The following is a 26728-nucleotide window of genomic DNA, read 5'->3' as shown; positions in this document are numbered from 1 at the left end:
CCAAGTTAAATTTGGAAAGTGCATCCTGGGCTCTCCTTGCAGCTTATAGTAAAATGTGAGAGGAAAGGGATAAGCTGAGAACTGAATTCTTCGTACAGAGAAACCAGAGATTAGTTTGGAAAATTATGAGCTTTCAGGAAACGAGTCCTCAGAGAATAGTACCCCATGTGAAGATTTAACCAATCATGGAACCAGCCAGCCATTTCAGTACAAGTCAGAATTGGAAATGCAGCTATCCAGAAAGGATTTATGGAAAGTCCTATTGTCTGACGGTTGGCATCCCTATGTACTGCATGTGAAACTGATGAGTTTTTTGTGAGATCAGTATGAACAGAATCACTGCCAGCTTGGACTAAAAGGGACAGAAAAGGGACAGATTGAAGGAAAAATGACTTCAAAGGCAGAACCATGGAAGCTAAGGCTGGAGCCAAGGAACCTCCAGCCACGAGAGTGGACCCACCATGCACATGGAGAGGGTGGGTTTACCCCGGAGTTTGAAGAGGGCGAGCCTTCCACCCTGTTGTTCAGGAAGAGTGCTGCTGCCCCAGGCTTCAGGGAGGGTGGAACAGATTCTCTGGGGTTTGGGGAGATCCTGGCTGCCACTGCACAGTCCTGAGGGGGGTGAGCTGTGTGCTGGAGATAGCCTACAGTCCGGCTGCCACCTTATTGCTTGAGGAGGGTGGGGCCGAGAGCATGACCATCTCCCCAGTGTTTGGAGATGTTGGAGCCCTCACCCCAGTGTTTGGAGAGAGCAGGGTGCTGTGTAAACCCTTGGAAAGGTGGGACTGCCGCTCTCTTAAGCCCCGAGGATAAAATGTCATTCTATAGATGACTCTCATATGTGGAAATCTAATGAAGTTTGCCCTGCAGTTTTTCAGAACTGTTTGGGATCGTCCCGTTTTCCTTTCAGTTTCTCCCTATGGCAATAGGAATTTTTATCCTATGACTGTCCCTCCTTTGAATATTGGAAGCATATAACTTGTTCTGAGTTTCACAGGTCCACAGCCTGAGGGGAAATTTGGCACAGGACATACCATGCCTGTAACTGATTCTGATGAGTCTTTGTACTTAATATTGTAACTGAAATGAGTTAGGGCTTTTGTGATATTGTAATGGAATGTATGTATTTTGTATATGGAAAGAACATGTCTTTTTGGGGCCCTGAGGGTGGAGTATAGTGGTTTGGAAGCTGTTATGTACCCAAAAAAGGCCATGTTCTTTTAATCTATTCCTACGTATGCAGACTTGTTGTAGGTGGGACCTTTTTGGTTAGGTTATTTCAGTTGAGATGTGACCCACCCCATTCAGTGTGAGTCTTAATCCTTTTACTGGAGTCATTTATGAGAGGATAAAAGACAAAAAAAAAGCCTAGGGAGCTTAGAGAAAAGTCTCCCAGAGGAGCTGAGAGAGGAAGCCACTGAAGCCAGAAGCTGAAAGCAACGGAACTTGGGAGAGAAGGACCGCATACACTAGCCGTGTGCCTTCCCATGTATTGCCAGCAGCCTTTCTTCAAAGAAGGTGTTATCCTGTTGATGCCTTAATTTGGACATTTTCATGGCTTTAGAACTGTAAACTTGTAAGCAAATCAGTCCTGTTGTAAAAGCCATCCCATTTCTGGTATGTCGCATTCCGACAGCTTTCACAAACTGAAACAAATTTATTATAATTTATTTAACCACTTCCTTAGTGGGGTGAATATTTAGGTTGTTTATAATTTGTCGGTAATTTACCCAAAGGACAATGAACATTTTCTGTATCAATTTTTGAGCAGTTGTTTTAAAATTGTCTTTTAATGCATCCTTAGAAGTCGAATTAGTGCATCAATGGTTTTGTAACTATTACCTAGCTTTTGAAGTACCTTCTTCTAATCAACTTGGGGTATTATCAGTCATTTTAATATTTGCCATTAGAATAATAAAAACTAATATGTCCAATTTTTGTTTCTTTGGTTAGAGAAGGAACATCTTTTCATATATTTTTTGGCTACTACATTTTTTCTGAGATTAGTTTTCTGTTATATTTTCTTTGCTTATCTCCTTAAGATATATATATTTTAAAAACAAGAGCAATTTGATTTCTTGCATTAAGTAACAGATCATGCTTTCTGTTTTAAAAAATGTTTTCTCTGCTAGACTCAATTTCTCAGCTGGTTATTTTCAGGTATTGGTATAGGAAATTAAGCGATTAGCTACTAAAGTTAAAAAAAACAAAGCTTGTTAGAATGATGTCTTTGCTGAAATAAAGGTAAAGAAGGCTGAAATCCTTAATGTTCTTTTATACTCTAAGGTACCTGTTTTGGCTGAACTGTTCCTTCTTTGCTCAAATCTGGTTCTTGGCCATGTTCTGGATGATAGTAAAATATTACTGTATCTGTATATTTTTACATGTTCTTTTTTTTTCATCATTGTTGAAATTAAAGGAAATGAAAATCATTGATTCAAATACTCATTTTAACAACCTATGATTTTTACAATCAAAAGAGAAGATGCTTTGGAAATAATGTTTAATTGTGATGAAGGACTTTCTTAAAAATTTTTAATTTTATTGTTTTTAGAAGAAAAACAACAGTGAAGACATTGTGTATTTATGCAGACTATAAATCTGATGAAAGTTATACTCCAAGCAAGATCTCAGTCAGGGTGGGGAATAATTTTCACAACCTTCAAGAAATTCGGGTATGTCTTTCAAATTTTTAAAAATATGTTATTCTTTAACTTTTGTTCTTCAGAAGATAGTAACGTCTGATATTCACTCAGACAGATTAAAATACTATTATGTAAAAGGAAGCTTGTTTATATTTAAGGAAGCATGTTTATGTTTAATATTTTTTTCCTTTTGAATTCTGAATGTTGTCTTTATTTTTGTCCAACATTTTATTATGGAAATTTTCAGACACACAGAAAAATAAAAAGAATTATACAGTGAACCCCAGAACACTCACTACATAGATTATATAATTGTTAATGTTTTGTTATATCTACTTTATTACTGTCTGTCCATCTATTCTTCTATTAACCCATCTAATTTTTTTAATGTATTTAAAAAATAAGTTGCAGACATCAGTTTACTTCACCCCAAACACTTCAGCCTGATAAATGATAGAGATGTCAATGTTTATTTGAAGTCTGTTTTTAAGGTAAAATTAACCTACAATTTTGCACAAATCCTAATTATACTATTTGGTGAATTTGTCCGTTGAACCCAAATTCCTATTAAGTTATAAAACATTTCCATAACCCCAGAAAATTCCTTCATGCCTGTGCTAATTTGAAACTGTTATGGACCCCAGAAGAGCCATCATCTTTTAATCCAGTCTTTTTGGGTGGAACCTTTTGATTGAATGTTTCCATGGATATGTAACCCCCCTCAACTGCGGGTGAGACTTTTGATTAAATTATTTCCATGGAGATGTGACCCCACCCATTCATGATGGGTCTTGATTAGTTTACTGGAGTCCTTTGAGAGAGCTCACAGAGAGAAGCTCAGAGAAGCTGAAAGAGACATTTTGGAGAGAAGCTAAGAGCCAACATAGATGCTTGGAGATGCTGGGAGGTGCAAACAGAAGGATGTTTGGTGATGCTAAGCTAAGAGATGAAGCCCAGAGTTTACTCTGGAGAAATTGAGAGAATCACCAGATGCTTAGAGAGAAATACCCTGGGAGAAAAAGCAGGGGTGCACAGGAGCTGAGAGAGAGAGAGAAGCTAAGAGAGACAGAAGCCCAGAGACATTTTGGAGAAAGCCATTTTGAAACTAGAACCTGGGAGCAAAGGACCAGCAGACACCAGCCACGTGCCTTCCCAGCTGACAGAGGTGTTCTGAACGCCATTGGCCTTTCTTCAGTGAAGGTATCTTCTTGTTGATACCTTAGTATGGACACTTTTATGGCCTTGGAACTGTAAATTTGAACCTAATAAATTCCCTTTATAAAAGCCAATCCATTTCTGGTATTTTACCTAATGGCAGCTTTAGCAAACCAGAAGAGTCCCTCTCTAGGTCTACTCACCCGGCCCCTGGCTGGCTGCCCCTTCCCAGGCAGTTCCTATCTCTCTTCTACCCTAAGAGGTAACAATTGTTCTGATTTTCTTTAGTCATTTATTATCATAAATAGTTTTGTCTCTTCTAGAATGTCATATAAACGGAATCATAGTGGATAAATGCTTTTATGTAAGTCAGCAAAATTTTGGGGGGAATTCTCCCATGTTTTTGCATGTATCATTATTTCATTCCTTTTTATTCCTCAGTTGTATTCCATTGTTTGAATATACCACAACTTATTTATCCTGTGTATAGTTTTTTGAGGCTATATGGACAGTGCTTTCATGATCTGAATTTCATTAGGCACAGAATATTTATATTTTAAAGATATTTTCATTGACTTTGAACATACACCTGTGAATTTCTGGCCCTTAGCGCTTTTTCTTGTTGGAAAATCATTAAGCCCAAATAGTCGTTAAAATCTTTTAAATTGGGTGGTTCTTGTGATCTTCGAAAGACTTCCAGTTAATTTGTGGCCTGGACTCTTATTTGACTTAGTGTTTATATTAAGGCCATATTTCTACATTTACCTATCTTACCTGAGATAGAAATAAATAAAAATCACATATATTATCATTGTTTTCTCTTTAAATGCAATGTTTTTCTCTTGTGAAACTTATTTTTATGTCCCAGCATATGATCTATTCTGGAGAAAGTTCCGTGAGCACTAGAAAAGTATGTGTATCCTGGTGATTTGGGATGTAATGTCCTGTAGATGTCTGTTAAATCTAATTCATTTATCAGATTGTTTAGGTTTTCAATTTCCTTATTGGTCTTCTGTCTGGTTGATCTATCTATAGGCGAGAGTGATGTGTTGAAGTCTCCCACAATTATTGTGGAAACATCAATTGCTTCCTTTAGTTTTGCCAATGTTTCTCTCATGTATTTTGTGGCACCTTGATTGGGTGCATAGACATTTACGATTGTTATTTCTTCTTGCTGAATTGCCCCTTTTATTAGTATGTAGTGGCCTTCTTTGTCTCTCAAAACATCCCTGCATTTGAAGTCTATTTTATCTGAGATTAATATTGCTACACCTGCTTTCTTTTGGCTGTAGCTTGCATGAAATATTTTTTTCCATCCTTTCACTTTCAATTTCTTTGTGTCCCTGTGTCTAAGATGAGTCTCTTGTATGCAACATATTGATGGTTCATTTTTTTTGATCCATTCTGCGAATCTATATCTTTTAATTGGGGAGTTTAATCCATTTACATTCAACGTTAAAACCGTGAAGGCATTTCTTGAATCGGCCATCTTATCCTTTGGATTATGTTTGCCATATTTTTCCCTCTCTCTATTAATATCCTTTATTGTACCCATACCGAATCTCTTTAGTACTGAACCTTTCTCCAAGTCTCTCTGTCCTGTCTTTGTTTCTCTGTCTGTAGGGCTCCCTTTAGTATCTCCAGTAGGGCAGGTCTCTTGTTAGCAAATTCTCTCAGCATTTCTTTGTCTGTGAAAATTTAAGCTCTCCCTCAAATTTGAAGGAGAGCTTTGCTGGATAAAGTATTCTTGGCTGGAAATTCCTCTCTCTCAGAATTTTAAATATATCGTGCCACTGCCTTCTCGCCTCCATGGTGGCTGCTGAGTAGTCACTACTTAGTCTTATGCTGTTTCCTTTGTATGTGGTGAATTGCTTTTCTCTTGCTGCTTTCAGAACTTGCTCCTTCTCTTCTATGTTTGACAGTGTGATCAGTATATGTCTCGGCGTGGGTTTTTTTGGATTTATTCTATTTGGAGTTCGCTGAGCATTTATGATTTGTGTATTTATGTTGTTTAGAAGATTTGGGAAGTTTTCCCCAACAATTTCTTTGAATACTCTTCCTAGACCTTTACCCTTTTCTTCCCCTTCTGGGACACCAATGAGTCTTATATTCGGATGCTTCATATTATCTATCATATCCCTGAGGTCCATTTCGAGTTTTTCAATTTTTTTCCCCATTCTTTCTTTTATGCTTTCATTTTCCATTCTGTCATCTTCCAGGTCACTGATTCGTTGTTCAACTTCCTCTAGTCTTGTACTATGAGTGTCCAGAATCTTTTTAATTTGGTCAACAGTTTCTTTAATTTCCATAAGATCATCCATTTTTTTATTTAGTCTTGCAATGTCTTCTTTATGCTCTTCTAGGGTCTTCTTGATTTCCTTCATATCCCGTACTAGGGTCTCATTGTTCATCTTTAGTTCTTTGAGTAGCTGCTCTAGGTGTGTCTCTTCTGGTCTTTTGATTTGGGTGCTTGGGCTTGGGTTATCCATATCGTCTGGTTTTTTCATATGCTTTATAATTTTCTGTTGTTTTTGGCCTCGTGGCATTTGCTGTCCTTGATAGGGTTCTTTTAGGGTTTGTAGACCAGTTGAAGTCCTTATCTCTAATTTATCAGATCTACAGCTTCGTGGAGTACACTTTCTCTAACTAACCAGCAGGTGGCGTCCACGAGCCACCTGTTCTCCACAAGCCAGATCTCCCCTGCTTAGCCTTTTTGGTGAGTGGGGGAGTGAGTCTTGTGGGGCCCAATTGGTGTCCCAGGCTTGTGTGTGTAGTTGGTGTTGCCTGCCCTGTATGTGGGGCGTGTTTCTGGGCAGTCGGGGAGGGGGGGTGGCCCTAACAATCAAATCTCCCTGATGATCCTAGAGTTTTAAAGCTACTGCAATAGTCTAATCCTTCAGTTCAGTCCTGCCACAGTTTGTCTCTGCCACTGACCCACAAGTCTTTGGTATTGGCGTATGGCTCCTGAGACTTGCAAGTGGGCCCCTCTTCCAGGCTGTGCACCCCGGGTCCTCTGTTGAGGGATGACTGTGCTATGTCACAGGTGAGTGCCGTCCCCCCAGGGCAGTTCTGGGCTGCTGGGCTGTGTTGGGAGGCTCCCAGTCTGCTCAAATGATGGCTGAATGGGGCTCTGTTAATTCACACTGCTCCCCCTTCCCAGCTCTGGGACATTCAGCTGAGGTTGCAGGGAAGGCTAATGTCCACGCCCAGTTTTGTGGTGTGTGCCTGTTATTTGAAGCACTTCCGTCACACTGGGTTGTCTGGGGCAGCTCTGGGCTATGGGGCTGGCGATGGGCAGGAGTGTTTCCTGTCCACCAGGATGGTGGCTGTGAGCGGACACCCCCCTTTTCTTGGGAAGTTGTGTTGTTTAGTGAATTTTCTCAGCCACTGGATTATTGCCTTTTGTCTCAGAGCTCTCTTATTTCTGCTCTTGACTTGACGTGCCCAAATTTCAATTCTTTGAAGCTTTCTGTATTGAGCTTCTTAGAGTAATTGTTTTAGAAAAAGCAAAAAGGATTTAAAAAAAAAAAAAAAAAAAACGGCCCTCCTCAGAGATCTAATGGGTTATTGAAATGCTAATAGACAAAGCAACCAGGGCCATTAAGGAAAGGTGCCCTGGGCAGAGAGATCAGCCTTGCTTCGGGATTTGCATATGCGCCTCAAGGCCTGATCTCCGCCCTTCCCCTTTCTGTGTTCACCAGAACTCCAAAAATCCTCTGCTTTTACTTTGGAGCTTCTCGTGTTGTTTTCCTTCTATGCCCGTCTCCTCTCTGCTGGGCTGGCTGCTCTCAGAGTCTCTGGTGTCTGGCCTCAGTCTATCTATGGTTGGAGTTTGAATCAGTAGAATGAGTTTCCGATGAGAGCAGCCACTGCAATTCTCCCTTCTCCTTCCTGGAGCTGACAGCCCCTCCTCCCCCGGGACTGAGCCTGGCAGGGAGGGGCGCGGCTCCCCTGGCCGCAAAAACTTACAGATTTCGGTGATCTCAGCAGTTCCACGTTTTCATGAGTGTTGTATGAAGTATGCCCAAAGACAGATTGCTCTGTGGTGTCCAGTCCACGCAGTTCCTGGCTTTTTACCTACTTTCCTGGAGGAGTAACTAAAACATACAGCTCACCAGTCTGCCATCTTGCCCCGCCTCCCCGTGAAACTTATTTTTGTATGACAAATAAGAATGGGTAAAAATATTGTCCATAGGGCTTTTTTTGTTTCATTTTGTTCTTTAATGAAAAAGTGCTTTAAAACCTATGCCACTGGTTGAGTTCATCTATCTGTTGATGTAAGAATATCTGATCTTGTTTCAAGCAGTTATCTTTCTTTTAAAGAATGATCCTATAACTTTTTTTGAGAATTAATTTCAGTTTTTGAAAACTTGTCATTAATAGGATATTCTTTTAGTTTAAAAGTTTATGTGGCAGACCATACTTGTTAATATGTGCTTCTCACACTTGAACAAATTCATAAATAAATCAGCTTTTAACTTCGTAAGTTTCTGGAATCATTCACCCCAGTGCTTTTTCATTTAGAATATTTTAAATTATTTTTCTTATGATATTCATATTAGACTTATTGATAGCCCTTCTTTTAGTCACATATCTGGCATGTTTAATCAGTGTTTAGTGCTCTAAAGATTTGAGATACTTACTGCTTACATCTTAATTGTTAAACATTTTGTATTTATCAAATGATTGGATCATTCATATTGAGAAGCATTTTGGGGGTACAGTCGGTTTGTTTCGGTATACAACAAAAGATTTGTCATATAAGTCCTTAGGCAGGTTGAAATATGAAATACTGGAAATAAAATGTTTTGATTCAAGATGTGCGGTACATATTTGAAATATCCACTAGATGTCACTGGTGTCCTCTAATTGTTCGTCTCGTTTTCTGGTTGTAATCAGTTCAAGACTTCAAGGAGTCTTAGTTGTAGTAGCTTTTCTTACTGTGTGTGTGAGTGTTTGTGTGTATTCAAAAATATGTGATGGTTCTGGGAAATGTACATCTTCAAACATGATTTCTAGATTTATGTATTAAATATATGTTTTGTTTTCTGTTGCAAATTTTACTAACATTCGGACTTTGAGAGAAGTTAATGGGAGCAACTTTAAATATTTGCACCGGTATGGAGTATTTTTAATCTAGTTTTTGCTTCTGTCCCATCATTTCCATGTTGAAACATCAGTCATATAGAAAAAGTGTCTTTTAGGTAGACCCTTAATTTTATTCTGAGTGTCTTTATATTTCTGTGTTGTGACCGCACAATAGCCTCACGAGACCAGTAATACTAAATATTACCAGGTGATAATGTAAGTTGTTTTCCTGAAAAACTTAATGAAAATATTACTTTTATTCTACATTTCTCGCTAAGGAACCATTATTTTGGGATGTTGCTTTAAAATATTAATGTCTAGTCCTTTGTAGCTTATGGCATAAACGATACTTTATCTTTCAATGAACCATCTTTATATGTGATTTATTGGTTACCTTTTTTCTTTCCTTTGTAAGTTAAGGAAATAAGAATCTGATAGCACTTTGTTAAGGAAAGATGAAGCATGGATGATTTAATTTTTTTACTTTACAATAATGTCTAAATTATTATTATTTTAATCTTTGCTTCTAATTCAGACACTAAGACAAGTGATTAAAATAGTGTACACTATTTTGAAGCTTTTAAAGCCATCATTTCATTAGTTATGAGGACTGATTTAACTGAGTGGAAAATCTAACTAAATTTTTTTATATTTTTCCATGGATGCTTGCCCACTGGAGGGTGTAGCATGTATATTGGAGTGTTTATAGATTTTCCTTTTTTACTAGAAATTATGGATTTGTTTACTTGAAATCCTGTAAAAACTTTTTTTCTGTAATTTGGTTATTGATTTGGAGTAATAACTTTTTAAAAATTTTAGTCCAAGATGAGAAAATCTAGGGGCTATTCTATTTATCCGGTAATTATTCTTTTTCTGTCGTATATTTTCCTTCATTTCAGTTATGAAGCATGATATTATTTCTAGATCTTTGTTACCCCTGTTGAAAAATCTCTACAAGGAGATCAGGCCTTTGCTTTAATATTCTAGAATGTGTATTTTTACTTTAAAGGAGGGACTTAAAATGGAAATGAAGATTGGAATTTTTGCTTAATAGTTGCAAGGTACTAAAAGTGGCTTTGGCCAAGTGGAATATTTTTGATACCAAAGTTGAATTTATGCTGCTCATTATACTTTTTGTTTTCAAATTTATCCGTCTCATACAAATTGGAAACTAACAACTTAAGAATATTTTATATGATGTTTGCAATTTAATGCTTCTATGCAAGAGAGTATTTCTGTATAGAAGTGATAATCTAGCAGTTCGAAGTTTTTATATCATCTTTTTGGAATACTTCATCTCAATTGGGTTACCTTTGTACAAAAAGCTATGCTATTCAAGAAAAGTTTTCAAATAAAAATATTGTTCTTTAATTTTTAAATCATTTGTATTTTAGCATGATGTTTTGGTTTAATGCTGCTCTTTAATATTTTGTTATTTAGAGTGAGGAACCAAAGAATACTATGTTTTAGATATGACCATTTTAACATTTTAGAAAACATCTCACACTAAAGTCCAAAAACACTTAAGCTCCTTTTCAATTTGCCGAATAGTTATTTTTCATTTTAAAAACTGTTGTAGAACTTTTTGTACTTAAATATGCAACTGAAGTGATTTATTAGATATATTGTGACAGCTTTCAGAATTATTTCTGTACTGTTATATGAAAAACAACCTGTTGACTTAAAGTTAAATCAGTTACTTTCAAGCATATGTGAAAGTTCACGTCCTTGTAGGGAAATTAATATAATATAGCATAGTATAATATAATATATGATATGATATGATATTGAAAACATTTAGGGAAAAGTCAGATTGTTGTTTACTGTCAGACTTCTAGGAAACATTGATAGAATTGATAGAATTTAATCTTGGGAATGCAGAGACTAAAGCAGTTAGGTGGTTGTTCCAGTTTGCTAATGCTGCTGGAATGTAAAACACCAGAGATGGATTGGCTTTTATAAAAGGGGGTTTATTTGGTTACACAGTTACAGTCTTAAGTCCATAAAGTGACCAAGGTAAGGCATCAACAGTCGGGTACTTTCACTGGAGGATGGCCAATGGCGTCTGGAAAACCTCTGTTAGCTTAGAAGGTACGTGACTGGCATCTGCTTGCTCCAAATTGCGTTTCAAAATGGCATTCTCCAAAATGTTGCTCTTGGGGTGTTTTGTCCTCTCCTAGCTGCAGCTCCTCTTCAGAATGTTACTTTCAGTTGCTGTGCTCCTTCTGTCTGTCAGCTCATTTATATGGCTCCAGTGATTTAATTCACACCCACCCTGAAGGGGTGGGGTAACACCTCCATGGAAATTATCCAATCAAAGTCTTTCCCACAGTTGGTGAGTCACATCTCCATGGAAACACTCAATCACTAGGTTCTAACGTAATCAACACTAATACATCTGCCTCCACAAGATTGCATCAAAGATAATGGTGTTTTGGGGGACATAATGCATCCAAACTGGCACAGTGGTATTGAAGTGAAGATTATGAGGATTTGAGCTAAGACTATGGCAGTTGAGTTCAAGAGGAAGGGATACATGTGAAATAGAATCAAAAGGACTTGTGACCTGGAGTAAAGTAGACGTTGAGTGTAGGGTTCAAGTACATAGAAGGGAAATCTAAAATTCTTCTCAGGTTTGGGCAACTGGTCAGATGTTGCCGTTATCCAGAAATGGAGTACAGAGTTAAGGAACTTTTGGTGGGGAGCAGAGTGAGAGTGTTAAAATAATGAGATTAATTTTGGTCACTGAGTTCTTGTAACTGTTCATATGGAGAGATTTGCAGTGGGTAATCACATATATAGATCTGAACCTGAGGAAAGAAGTCTGGGTTAGATATGTAGATTTGGGAATCATCAGTGTTTAAGTAGAAGCTTAGGTGTGGATTTTAAGTCATTTAGGGTGTGTGTATAGAAGAGAAGAGGGCCAGGAATGGAACCATTGAAATACCAATATCCAAGTACTGGGTAGAAAACGATTATCCATTGAAGAAGGTGAGAGGAAATGCTAGAGAGATGAGAAGAAAATCAGAAGATGATGTCAAAAAAGCTGAGAGGTCAAGACTGTCCTGTTACATAAGGACTGAAAAATTTCCTTCATAAGCCTGTGTTTCATGTTTTAATCATTAATTTACTTTCTGAAATTCTGAACAAAAGCAGTTCTCAAATTAACTTAATCACTCTTTGGAGAAATAGTTTCTAAATATATTTTAATAGCAGCAATTCCAACTTTTCCTACCATAGTATCTGTTGCCGATAAGAGGATTCTAAGGAGGAATTTTGTTTTATTTCATAATGCTTTGAAACTGGAAACTTGTGTATTGCTAATGCATACTTAGACTAAACTTTGAAGATGAGGTTTCTTTCAAGAGCACTGTGCTGTCAGGTCCCTTTTTCACGGGAAGTTTCTAACCCTTTCTGTTAGGCAGAGTGGCAGTAGTAAAGGCCAAAAGTAAAGAAATAAACAAAACAAAGCAACCCTTTATTTAACTTAATGGCAAGATATAATATGATAGAAATATGCACTTTACTTTTAAAATTGAGCATGATGACATGGTTTTAGAGATACAGATCATCAACCCCACTTATTTAAGGAAAACCTACCGAGTTGGTATGGCCAGCTGAACAGGACAGGAGAGGGCACCTGGCCGAAAACATAGCACAGTGTCTGAAACAGTAAGCATTTAATAAAAAAAAATCCAGTAGTTAGTCCATAGGCTTACTAGTGACCCATGCTTGTATAGTTTCCTTTAAAAAGATTAGCTGGGCAAATCAGATTCTCTCTCTTAGAAATTTGATCCATAAGAAACAGAAACAAGTTTGCAGCAGGACTTGAAGGAGAGAGGTGGTGCTGTGGAGAGGGTGGGTAAGGTGAAGGGCAGTGTGCAAACAGAAGTTTTAAAGTTAGAGGAGCACAAAGTATAAGCTATGGGAGGAGATAGTATGGTATAGAATGAATAGAGCAGATGCAAAGACAGAGACAGAAAAACAGAGTGGAGCAAGTGGCTGATGCCCTCAATCTCCTTTTACTTATTTCTCTTAGACCTGGTTGTTCTTTTTTCATGGTGTGCCGGTTTGAATGTATTGTGTCCCCCAAATGCCATTATCTTTGTGGTCTTGTGGAACAGACGTTTTGGTGCTGGTTAGATTTGCTTGGAATGTGCCCCACCCAGCTGTGGGTGGTGACTTCGGTGGGATACTCCTATGGAGGTGTGACCCCACCCATTCAGGGTGAGCCTTGATCAGTGGAGCCATATAAAACATGCTGACTCAAAGAGACGGAACGGAGTGCAGCTATGAGTGACGTTTTTAAGAGGAGCAAGCTTGCTAGAGAGGAACATCCCGGGAGAAAGCCATTTTGAGGCCAGAACTTTGGAGCAGACACCAGCCATGTGCCTTCCCAGCTAACAGAGGTTTTCCGGACGCCATTGGCCATCTCCAGTGAAGGTACCCGATTACTGATGTGTTACCTTGGACGTTTTGTGGCCTTAAGACTGTAACTGTGTAGTGAAATAAACCCCCATTTTATAAAAGCCTATCCATCTCTGGTCTTTTGCATTCTGCAGCATTAGCAAACTAGAACACATGGCACCCCAGATCCATAAACTTTCAGTAAGCCCCCTCTTTCCTCTGTTAATTTTTAGCAAATCTTTATTCTTGGCAACTAATATTCCTGGTAACTACTGATTAGAACATTAATAGCATCATATTATATTTTCAAAGTATATCTTATTTGATATATGCCCACTTAGGATCTTCATTTTCTCTCAGTCTCCGTTTTCAAATGTGACAAATTTATACTTAATGAATCTCCAGGATAACAAAGTAGGAATACTGGAGCAAAAACTCTGGTAATATGAGCCAATTGATAATTTTTGTGTCCATATGAATTGTCTATTTTGTACTTAAAGAATGCTAATTAGCTAATTAAATTGTCCACAGTTAGTCTGGCTCTCTGGTGATTAATTAAATAGGATAGAGGCACTAGGCAGAGGAGATCTTCAAGGAGCTTCTGATGAGAAAAGAAGATCTAAATCTATTAATATAATTTTGAGACAATAATAGGGAATTGCTCAGATGATATGTTAGCTATCTAACATAATTCTTTTTGAGTATAAATAAAGTATTTTGGTTTAATCTTGATTCAAATGAACATGTTTCCTAAGTAGCAGTGTAAATTTTATATTGGTTGCTTTTGATAATGAAGAGTTTAAATTCTTGAACTCTGGGTCTTACATATTCCATAAATTCTCATTCTTTGGCACCAGATAAACAAAAGTACCACCTAATAGCAGACTCCTCATATTGAAAATATATAATCTACCCTTCATCTCTCTCCCACCCCTCAGCCTTAAACTTTTTCTTAGGTGAGGCATGCAACTAACTGGATAGATTTTGAGGACAACATTTTGAGTGAAATATGCCAGAAATGAAAAGACAAACATTGTAATGCCTCACTAATGTGGACTAACTATAATGTGCAAACTCTGAGAACTGAATCTTAGAGTACAGGTTATCAGGGGAAGGTTGATTGTAAGCTCTTACAGCAGTCACATCTATTCCTGAGTTGTAATGGTTATCTCCAAATTCTGAGATGCTGAGCTCTTTGTGTATAACCTGGTCTGTCCCTAGAACTTCGAGTATCTGTGTGACACCTGAGACTCAGAGCTAGAGTTTGGCAGCTGTGAATGTCAGTATTATCCCATACAACAGTTGTTAAAAAAAAAAAAAAAAAGCTGAAAAAGAGTTCAGAATTCAATTAGAGATATGAATGAAGTGGATCTGGTTAGGACTAAGGCAAATCAGACCAAAGGGTAAAGGATGTTATTTACTGTGCTTTGAAACTTCAAATTTTGTGTGAGACCAAAGGAAGAGATGTTTATTTGGTGCAAAATCTGTATTTTCTGTAGCACACCAGATAATTTAACTTGTACAGTCAGTTTACTCAAACATCATAAATACATGGAACTTTGAATAGGGAGTGAGATCTAGTTGGTTTGTAGAGGTTAGTATGTGTGCCAGTTTGGATGTATTATGTCCCCAAAAATGCCATGTTCTTTGATGCAGTCTTGTGGGGGTAGATGTATTAGTGTTAATTAGGTTGGAATCCTTTGACTGTTTCCATGGAGATGTGATTCAATCAACTGTAGGCGAGAACTTTCATTAGATAATTTCTATGGAGGTGTTACCCCACCCTTTCAGGGTGGGTCTTAATTGAATCACTGGAGTCCTATAAAAGTGTTCACAGACAGAAGGAGGTGCTGCAGCCAAGAGAGACGCTTTGAAGAATGCACAGGAGCTGAGAGTGGAGCTGGAACACAACCTAAGATCAGCAGACGCCAGCCACATGCCTTCCCAGCTAACAGAGGTTTTCTGGATGCCATTGGCCTTCATTCAGTGAAGGTATACTTGTGTTGATGCCTTCATTTGGACATTTTCATGGCCTTCAGACTGTAACTTTGTAACCAAATAAATCCCCTTTGAAAAGCCAATCCATTTCTGGTATTTTGCATAATGGCAGTATTAGCAAACTGGAATAGTGTGAAACCTCCATACATCCCAAAATAATTTGGGCAGAGAATAAAATGTATTTGCAAAGCCCCTCTGAGGGACTAGTGGAAAATGTGGAAATATTAAACTTCCCCACCTGGGGAATTACTAATATTCTCGCAAGCACTGGGGACTACCAAGTTAGAAGGCCGAGCCCTTGATCTTGGAGCTTGCCTTATGAAGCTTGTTTCTGTAAAGGAGAGGCTAGGCCTTCTTATAATTGTGCCTAAGAGTCACCCCCAGAGAACCTCTTTTGCTGCTCAGATGTGAGTTGTCTCTCTAAGCCATCCTGGCAGGTAAACTCACTGCCCTCCCCCCTATGTGGGACATGACTCCCAGGGGTATAAATCTCCCTGGCAACGTGGGACATGACCCAGGAATGAACCTGGACCTGGCATCATGGGATTAAGAAAGCCTTCTTGACCAAAAGGGGGAAGCAAAATGAAACAAAATAAAGTTTAAGTGTCTGAGAGATTTCAGATAGAGTCGGGAGGTCATTCTGGAGGTTATTCTTATGTGTTATATAGATAACCCTTTTTAGTTTTTAGTGTAATGGGATAGCGAGACAGAAACAATTGAACTGCAACCCAGTATCCTTGATTCTTGAAGATGATTGTATAACTATATAGCTTACATGGTGTGACTGTGCTTACATGGTGTGACTGTGCAATTGTGAAAACCTTGAGGCTCACACTCCCTTTCTTCAGTATATGGACAGATGAGTAGAAAAATGGGAACACAAACTAAATGAATACTAGGGGGAATGAGGGGATGGGATGTTTTGGGTGTACTTCTTTACTTGTATTTTTATTTGTTTTTATTTATTTATTTTATTTTATTTTGGGGGCAGTAATGAAAATGTTCAAAAATTGATTTTAGTGATGAATGCATGACTAAATGATGGTACTGTGAACAACTGACTGTATAATATGGATGATTGTAGGGTATGTGAATATCTCTCAATGAAACTGAATTTAAAAAACCGACAACAACAACAAAAGTTTTCTTAGGGCTTGTCTGGCACATTTTGAGTTCATATAAAATAATGATTATAATAACCCTGGCACCTTCTGTTTTTTCTATTTCTTCCCTGAGACAAATTTCATAATAAATGAGTATCCCAATATTTTTTTTCTGTGGGAAAACACCTCTAATTTTATAATAAAAATTAATAAAAATTAATCATAACAAACTTTAACTGGTAGTTAGTAATGTACTATTTTGTACATTAGAATATCTATTTTATTTAAGGAAGAATATCTATGTTTAGAAAGCTACTTTGAAAACTATGTAGATTCCAGCTCTGTAAAATGTTTGGACTAACTAATGTTAAATGGTGGATTTTTTTTTTTTTTTAACTTGAATTCCCTAATTTACAAAACTTCAAATTTGTGTAAATTTACCTAAGTATTCAGATTCAGTAATCTCCTCCTCTGTGATGATTTAAAAGTGGAGAGTGCCTGTTGAATAAATTAAGTTTTTCAGGCAGAGTACAACATCCTTCAAGGCCCTGTATTTGCTCTTTCGTTTCAGTTAATTGTAGTAAATCTGACCAATCAATATATGTTGCGTATATAAGGTGTCTTTTTTTACAGCAACCATACACAGTAACAACTACGTGGTCTTTGACTTAATAGCGTTTTTTAAAAAATACTGCATCTATTTTCCTTGTCCACAGAGAATTATATTCAGTTTAGATCTAATTGCTAAAACCTCAGAACTTGATCTCAAAGTTTTATTTTCCTTTGTTTTATGGATTACACAAAACTTGTGTAAGAAATGACTGTGATGTCAATAGTCTTATTCTTAGATCTTCAGATGCTTCCAAGAGTTGAATCTCCTATCTTTTTTTTTTAAATTGAGAATTGCCTCAAAGACATGCACGTTTCTTAGCTATTATAGATATTATACTTTGGCTGTATTATTTTATAGAATTTTCTTTAAATTCTATAAGAATTCTGTATGAGATTTGCCATTGTAATTCTATTAGGAGTATTGTTGAGAATGTATTCTGTATCACAAAGTGGCCTTTTTATATAGATGGAGAGTAAAAAATTTTCTTTGTGTCTGAATTCAAGAAAAGCAGTTTGCTTCTTGATTCTTATGAGTTTGATTTTTATCATACACACGCACACACACACACACACACACACACACACACACACACACACAGAATTTCCTCTGCCTAAGAACTTTTACTGAGGGACTTTGATAGATAAGAAAAGCCATCTGTTGGGAGGGCAGAGAGAAGTATGTCAACTTTGCTAGCCACCAATATATGGTATTAGTAGTTGCTTCTGTTGTTAAGTTTGGACAGTTGATTAAATAGACTTAATGATGATCTTCTAGAAACTGTTTGTAAGTAGAAGAACCTCTGTACAGTGTCAAAACCAATTATGACAACTATGTTGTTTTGACTGCCAGGAACCTTACAGCCCAATTTGTGGCCTACTTAATAGCAATTGTATAGGATCTTATGCTATATATTTTTATGTGCTAATCTTACCCTTCAGCCATTTATTTTGTCATTTTATGGGATATTTTTGTCAACTGCCACAAATCTCTGTTAGATTCCATTAGCACAGAGATAGCACCTGGCTTGATCACTCTTGTGTCTAAGTACCTGGCACATAAGGTGCTCAGTTAATATTTGTGCATTTTTTTTAGTTTGTTTTTGTTTTTATTTTTGTTTGGTTGTTTTGCAATGGCCCACAATATTTATTTTAAAGAAAGTGGAAGAGCAACTGTTTTAACTTTGCTGAAGAAAAAGGTCCAAGGCAGATTAGTTCTATGCTAGCAACCCCACTGTCTGATATAAGCATGTGATCTTAGAGAAAAGAATGACTGAAAGGAATGTAATTTACTTTGGGGGAATTGAGGAGACTCATAAATTGTCTCCTATAATGGTCCAAAGGTGATAAGCTCAGGTTAAGTATGAAAAGTAAGGCATTTTAGAAAATAAAAACAGATTGAGAAATTAAAAGAAAATCTCTGCAGCCTTCACTCTTCTACCTTAGTATTTAGATAGCCATGTCACATTAAAGATTCTAGAAGGATAAAAATTGAGAAAAGATTATTCTCAACTAGTTTGTAAAATCTAGTTGTTAAACATTAGCCTTATCCTAAATCTACTTATAACTGTGCCTAAGAGTAACCCCCAGAGAACCTCTTTTGTTGTCCAGATATGGCCTCTCTCTCTAGGCCAACTCGGCAGATAAACTTACTGTCCTCCCCACTACATGGGACATGACTCCCAGGGGTGTAAACCTCTCTGGCAACATGGGACATGACTCTGGGGATGAGCCTGGTCCTGGCATGGTGAGATTGAGAAAGGCTTCTTGACCAAAAGGGGGAAGAGAAATGAAACAAGTGAAGTTTCAGTGGTGAGAGGTTTCAAATGGAGTCAAAAGGTCATTCTAGAGTTATTCTTATGTGTTACGTAGATATCCGTTTGTAATTTTTAGTGTATTAGAATAGCGAGAGGAAATACCTGAAACTGTTGAACTGCAGCCCAGTATCCTTAATTCTTGAAGACGATTGTATAACTATATAGCTTACACAATGTGACTGAGATTGTAAAACCTTGTGGCTCACACTCCCTTTATCCAGTGTAGACAAATGAGTAGAAAAATGGGGACAAAAAAGTAAATGAATAATGGAAGGGGGAGGGATGGGGGAGGGAATGGGTTGTTTTGGGTGTTCTTTTTCTTACTTTAATTTTTATTCTTATTTTTTTGGAGTAATGAAAATGTTCAAACCTTGGTTATGGTGATGAATGCACAACTATTTGATGGTACTGTGAACAATTGATTGAACAGTTTGGATGATTGTATGATATTTGAATATATCTCAATAAAAAAATGGAAGGAAAAAACATTGGTCATATCAATTTAAAATGTTATTTCTCTGAGGAAAATCAGTGAAAGACAATGGGAACTGTTCCTGGCTTTAAAATGCTTCTTTTTTGTGAAGAGTTGCCTCTTTTGAGAGGTGTTTTAGTTTCCTCATTGCTAAAGCAAATACCATGCAATAAGTTGGCTTAAACAATGAGAATTTATTGACACTGTTTTGAGGCTAGGAGAAGTCCAAACCAAGGCCTCATCAAGGCTATGCTTTCTTCCTGAAGAAGCCAGCGAGGCATTCTCGGACTGGTTGCTGGTGATCCTTGGTCCTTGGCTCCTCTGTCACATGTTAATGCGTATAGTGGCCTCTCCTGGCCTCTCCCTTCTCTTCTGGGGTTCTGTTGTTGTTCAGCTTCTGGCTGCTCCTTCTGTGACCTTCCCTATTAAGGCCTTCAGTAATTGGATTAAGATGCACCCTAGCCCACACCTTATCTGAAGTAACCTCATCAAAATGTCCTATTTACAGTGGTTCACATACACAGGAATGGATTGAATTTAAGAACATGTTTTTCTGGGGTTCATAGCTCCAAACCACCACAAGAGGGAATTGTCTAAGGCAAGTATGGGATTCAAATTTGGAAGTTTTCTATTGACTAAGATCAAGATTGTCAGTAGCATGGAATTATCATGATTCACTGAACTCCATTTAACCTGAGGTTGAGGTAATTTGAACTTGCTGATATTCCCCCAGAGTCATATTGTACTCTCCACTGAACGCAGAGTTCTCTAACCTTGGCTCATAGGGGGAAAAACCCAGTCTGTTTCATAATCTGCAATCTGGGTTTTAAATATTGTGTTCAGAGTGGGACAGAAGGATGAGACCTAAGCCAGAGGAAGGAACATGTTTCTTATTTGTCTTTGCCACATGCTGCTTTTATCATGAGTTTTGGAGTCTGTAAGACCAGAGTTGGAATCTTGGTACTATCACTTCTTTGTTTTCTGATATAGGGCAATTTACTCTGTCCTTTCTGAGCCTTTATTCTTTTAAAAATGAGAATCACAATAACTATTGTAAAGATTAAATGAAATAAGCTATAAAACATCTACCACAAAGGTAATATATAGAAGGTTCTTGAGTAAGTTTATGTCCTTCTATATTTCTTTTTTCCTTTAGCTTTACAATGGCTGCTTGCTTTAAGTTTACTCATATATGACTGCACAAGGTTGGAAAATGGTAGGTAAATCAGTCTTATTTCTATAATGATATGCTCTAGTAAAAGAGTATAGAAGGTTGACTTGAATTCACTTCCTTAATGACAGATAGAAGAATGAAGTGGGTTTGTGTGGCATTTTAATGTCGATATTTGGCTTTTTAATTTCAACTATGCAAAGTTGGACAAAGCATAGATCCCATGCAGGTTACCTAGTTTTACTGTTTCTTATTTTAACGAAATTTCCATTGGTGTTGGATTAAATATACGGATTTAATCCTTTAAAACTACAAAATCAGTGGCATTGTTTTATGGCATATGGAAAGAAAACAAACAATTTAACAACTTTTACCTTTCTGATACTATCTAGTTAATAGCGTGAAATCTTTTGTAGTACATGTTGATCCATTGTGTCAAAATATGAGATCTTTCTTTACTAAAGTAATAGTTTATTGGTTTGGATATTTGATTTTGCACTCTGTTCCTGAAATTTTTTGTGCTTACGGGATTTATGTTGATTTGATTTATTTAAAAAAATAAGGAAAGCTGACTTAATAATATTGATGGCTCTGAATTCTCTTTCTTAGCTCTTATACTTTCTCTGTGGATGTATTCTGTTAAACTAATATAATATTTATAGTAACAAATAACTTTATAGAATAGGGGAGATATAAGTTGACATTTTAAAAAACTTTATGTACGTCTTAACTTCCATGACTTTTAGCCAAGCCAGTGTTTTCAAAAGAGTACTGTCTATCCTAATTGCATAAATATTTTTACAAACATTTCCATCAAGCAGTGAATGAATCCCTGAGAGGCACCCTAGCCAATCCAAAGGCTTCATGGTAGGGAAGTTGCGAGTAGTAATTGATTTTTGGAAATGTTCAGGGCATGTTCCTGTTAACAGGCATTTGCTTTTAGGGCAGTTTGGCCTATCAATTATACAATTGCTTCTGTTTGAAAATTTGTAAGGCAAGAACAGTTACTGATAATCATAATACATTTTTTTGCTAGAACATGTGTTAAGTTGGCTCACTGGATCAAGTCAGTCAAAAAATAAAATTGTTATGTAAAAGTCATTTAACTTATTTTTAAAATCCTTCCTTGCAAAGAAATTGATACTCTGACACCTATAATATTAAGATAGTTTTCTACTTTTCTGTGGCCTAGCACAATGTACTATAATTTTGCTTTACAGACCAGTAATATTGGGTTGTAACATTTTTGATTAGTCTGTGTGTATTCAGGGGGGTGATGTGTGCATGTAAGCACATGTATGGAAGATCATATGTACATTCATATATGTGAGAGTGCATTTTGGAAGTAATATGGAAAAAATGGAGTATCATCTTACCATTAATAAAATTTTAGTCGATGTAATTATGTGGATATCAGAGCACACTTATTCATCTCCTAGTTGCTGTGCAATAATAATTGGATATCATTCTTTTGTAGAAGAGGCTTTGGAGCTTGATATAGTATTCTATGGTCCAGGGTCCGGTTATTACAAGATGATGCTGGGATATGACTGGGGGATTATCTCAGATTTTTTAGGTAGGCTGAGTGATATTGAAAGACTACAGTTTGGGGAACTTGGCAGATCTAGTTTCAAATCTCAGTTTTGCCCATTACTAGCTATGTAAAACTTGGGGACGTATTTAGTGCTTCTAAGAACTCAGTTTCCTCGTGCGTAGAATAGGGATAACAATGTCTGTCCATTGGATTCTTTTTTTTAATACAATTTTATTGAGATATATTTAAACACCATATAATCCATCTGAAGAATACAGTCAGTGACTTAGTATCATCATATAGTTGTGCATTCATCACCGCAATCAATTTTAGATGTCCATTGGATTCTTGAGATGATTAAGTAAGATAAAATTTGTAAAGTACTTATTCATATTATCTGTCACATAGCAGACAATGCAAATTTTTTTATGTGTGTTTTTAAAAATGAATATTTGACAACCTAAGGGTTTCTTGAATATTTGAAGTAAAATACAATTTTGTTTTTATACCAGCTTCTGGGAGAGAGGGAGTATTTTCTGGGTTTGGGGAGAAATCTTGATAAGTACATTGGATATTGCATTTTAAAGGGTTCTCATTTGCTTTATTTACTTGCATAAATGATATAAACAAATATTGGCATGATAGCTTATTATTTTTAAAAAGCTGCAAAAATTTTTTGTTGGTACTCCACGAAATAAAAATTACTCTATGTAATTTGCATATCATAACTTACAAGTTAATTCAATTTGTGGAAAATGTAAGAATATCTATCAAATAATATACCACCAGTTTTCACTGGGGTATGTTATTAAGATAAACTTGAAATCCTATTAGATAGCCAGTATTGTCATGTTTATGAGGTTAATTGGCTGCATTCAGTTATAGATTATGAGCGGTCCCACGTGAATAATCCATGAAGCTATCAGGCAGAAAGACCAATAGTTCATGGGACTAATTGACCCTGTCAGTATAATAGAAACATTTTCAAATAAAACTATCTTGTGCCAAAAACATTCCAAATGAAAACCCCAGAAAAACTGTTGTGTCCTGGAATGCTGTGATACCATTAGCAGACTGTGGAGTAGAGGTAGGTGAGAGTGGGTAAGAGTTAGGGGGAGGGAAATATGAAGGATAGGAAGGAGAATTTTGGAGGGAAATTAATACTACAGAATGTTAGAGAGAAGTCCACACAGTTTTAGAAATGACTTTCAACATCTTGAATCTCCAAACCTGAAAAAGTAGTGTCTTTAAGTTGTTTGTGTTTTCCTCCATCTTCTGTATCTCAAGCCGCTTTTTACAGATATGATAGTTGGCCATTACTGCAGTGAGCTCTGTTCTGAAAGGTAAAAACACATCATTGACAAGCACAGTGCTGTAATGAGAATGTAGTGTGTTTGTTATCCTGCAGTCTTGTCTCATCACATATTTTATCAATATAGGACACATACAGTTTGGGGTACCATTATAACTTTGAATCTAAAGTAATCAAAAATATAATGGTATAGTTTTGGATTTGTATAGGCTATGGGGAGAAGAGAGAGAGAGAGAGAGAGAGAGAGAGAGAGAGAGAGAGAGAGAGAGAGAGAAGCACTCCAAGCACTCTGTGAAAAATTTTGACAGTGTGTTTTTTTCTTTTTTGGTAATGGTGAATGTATTTTATTAAAGAACAGTATATCAATCTTTTTTACAAAAAGGCAAATGTTTTCAAATGTGTTAAAAGACTTAGTGAACCAATATCAAGGTTGGTCTTTAAAGAGAAAATAAAAGGAATATTGGCTTAACAAGCATTTTCGGTAATATGGATCCCCAAATAAGCTATGGGAAATTGTGAAGCGGATATCAGTGTTCATTGTAATTTTCTGGGAGGGTAATAGTTTTCCTGTTGTATTTTCTTTTTAAAAAGGCATCTGTTATATTGTCAGAAAAAAGACAGTCAAATTGCTAATTGAGTTTCAAAAATAGTAACAAAAAAGATTTATAATGGAAAGAATTGATGGTATATTTCACCTAGAGTAAGAAAGACAATGTGTAATAAGGGATTTTGTGGCTTTACAGCTCAGTGCATGTGTTTGAAAGCTGTTCTCTCAGCAACGTGGGTGGCAGGTTATGCTACCATATAATGTATTGTAGTTGGCTCTCCACACTTGTCAGCGTTAGTGTTCAACCATTCGGAAAATTTTCCCATTGTTCTATCATGTGAACCAAGACTAGTGTTGAATTCCCAATAACTTACAAAAAAGGTTTAATTAAAAGTTTGAAATTTGATTACTTCTTATTGTCTAAATACAGTGCTATGTATTTTAGTATTTTATCTATTAACACAATCTTTTTTCAGTCAAAAAGGCATATCAAAATAAAAACTTCATTTCATTCTTTTTTTCAGTAGGTTTTTCAGACACTTGTATACTGGGGCCTGCCCTTTTTTCTGTACTAACACTCTATTTCCATCTTAGGCATTTTGCTTTAGATGGACCATAGCTCTTGGCAGCTAGTGCATTTCTAGCAAATAATACTGTTTCTAGTAAGAGTTGCAGAGAGAAAAAAAAAAACTTTGTGTGAGGTCCTTGTAAACTGAACCTCTGGAACATTACTTTATTTCTTTTTTCCCCCCTTTTGTGCTTCTTCTCTGTTTGTGTAATGGTTATAAATTACATCATTTGAAAAGAAGAATTAAAAACATTTTATTTTGTTATTTTTATAGTTAATTTTTTTTCTTTACCTGTTATTTCAAAGATACATAGAGAAATAAGCAATTATGGTATTGAAATTCCATTGTGCCAGCACCTCCAGAGCATAATCCAAAAAAAACAGAAAACCGCCTGCTGGGTTGTCTGCAGTATGCTTGTGTGAACATCAGTGTCTGCTGTTCACACATCATTTTTTTACTGAAAGTTCCTCTTAGAATAAAGACTCTGTGTTTCTGAGTGTAGTGAAACATTTGTTGGTCCTCGTATATATATATATATTAACTTTTTATTTTGAAATGTGTGCAAACTTACAGGGAAGTCCTTATATTTTAAAGTTTGTACAGGTTTCTGTTTATAGGTATATGTTACATGATTGTCATTTGCACATAAATAAGTAGGGAAAAGGTTTGTTTATATACTATACAATAATGAAAAATTTTTAATGAAATTATAAAGTATTAAAGGGAGAAATAATACACTTTTTAAAAAGTATGTATGAAGAAGGATTGATTTAAATATTGCCTTTTGCCCTTTAAAATGCATTTCATTTATAAAGTGAAGTGTATTTTGGTTAGATGCATATAAAAATATCATAAATATGTACTACACTATTTCACTTCAAATTCGGGTCCTTAAATATAGTGGCTTCTTGGCAATATCGTTTTTGGTTAGACTTTTCAACTGACCCATAGTTACTCTAATCAAGGAATATATTTAAAATATTTGCAGACCCTCAGATTCATTTTATTCATTTTAAATCTTATTCTCTATATTCATTTTTACTCCTATTATGCTGTCAAGCATCGTATTAGACACAGGCAGCAAACTTGCAAAATAATAATTCAGTGTGTTGACAGTCTCAACCTTTAACTAAGGCTTGTAAGAAATCAAGAAGATAATGCATCAGGCTTGATTTTGGTAAAATTGAAATCACTGCCCAGAGTCTCTCATAAGGTTTACCTGAGTTTGTAAAGATTTTTGTTTTTTTCTTAGGAACTTTCCATAGAGAAGCTACTAAAATAGTAAATATACACATCTTTGCTGAAACCTGTTTTAACTAATTTTTTAATAGGGAAGCAATTTCTGGTTTGTCTTCCTCTGAATTTTACCTTTTATTAACCTTAATTTAGAATAAGAAGGGATTGATTTGACCTTTGTAATCTCCGAGTTTCTTGATTGATAAAAATGTACTCTTACATTTCATAATAAATTGTATGTATCTTTTAAGTATTTTTTCTTCTGATTGCTAGAATGAGATTGTTTTACATCCGGGAACATTTATTGAAGCTAGTCAATAGGTCCAGTAGGCAATGAGGTTTGTTGATTCCTTACATGTTCTTCTCTGTTTGCTTCTTATTAATTGTCTGAATTGAACCTTTCTTTCAGTTCAGAGAATGGAAGAGATTGTCGTCTAAATAAGATATATCTTGCATATGCTTCTTGGAAGGGGAAGTAAAACTACCAAATCCTTAACATGTTAGTTTTCTAAGGGCTAAGGCAACCAAGTCTCCTGATTGCCATGAAGCCTAATTGCTCACAGGGCATCCTGGCACACTGCCATTTCCCTACTGGACTGTTTGTTGGTGCTTGTGAATAGAAGAGAAATGCCTTTGCTTTTTCTACTCAGTTGTCACTGATTACAGTTTTAGGAAACAAGTTAACATTTTTCTCAATATGCTGGTAATTCACATCAAGATGAAGTCATACATCATGATATCTAAGCCGTAAGTTGTAGAATGAGTTATCAGTGCTTTTAAAATTGATGTAAAGTAAAATTCTCCAATATTCATTACTTTTTACTCCAAAATACTCATTTTCTTTAATTTCACCTTAGCTATTTTACACAGACATTCTGGAGTTAAGTTAATTATGAGGGTTTTTTTGGTAGTTTTATAAACAAAATCTGGTGTATACAGACACACACACACACACACACACACACACACACATATGAATTAGAGGGTCAGTGGAAACTGCAGCTCTTGCAAGCAAAGTGGCAGGCAAAGTGGTGGTGGGAGTACTTCAGCTATTTTGAAAACCTG

At 36.3% G+C, this 26728-nt stretch overlaps 1 protein-coding gene across 1 annotated transcript in view; it reads left to right on the top strand.

Moving 5' to 3' along the window:
* Positions 1–26728, top strand: part of ANAPC10 (anaphase promoting complex subunit 10) — a 143109-nt gene that overhangs the window by 83790 nt on the left and 32591 nt on the right. Inside the window, exon 4 of the mRNA XM_037830740.1 lies at positions 2555–2675. Within this exon, the coding sequence (XP_037686668.1) occupies positions 2555–2675 (121 nt within the window). The remainder of the gene's footprint in view (positions 1–2554; positions 2676–26728) is intronic.

This window comes from Choloepus didactylus, chromosome 3, assembly GCF_015220235.1.
Source record: "Choloepus didactylus isolate mChoDid1 chromosome 3, mChoDid1.pri, whole genome shotgun sequence".
Lineage (NCBI taxonomy): Eukaryota > Metazoa > Chordata > Mammalia > Pilosa > Megalonychidae > Choloepus > Choloepus didactylus.
This window is presented reverse-complemented; position numbering and strand designations above follow the sequence as displayed.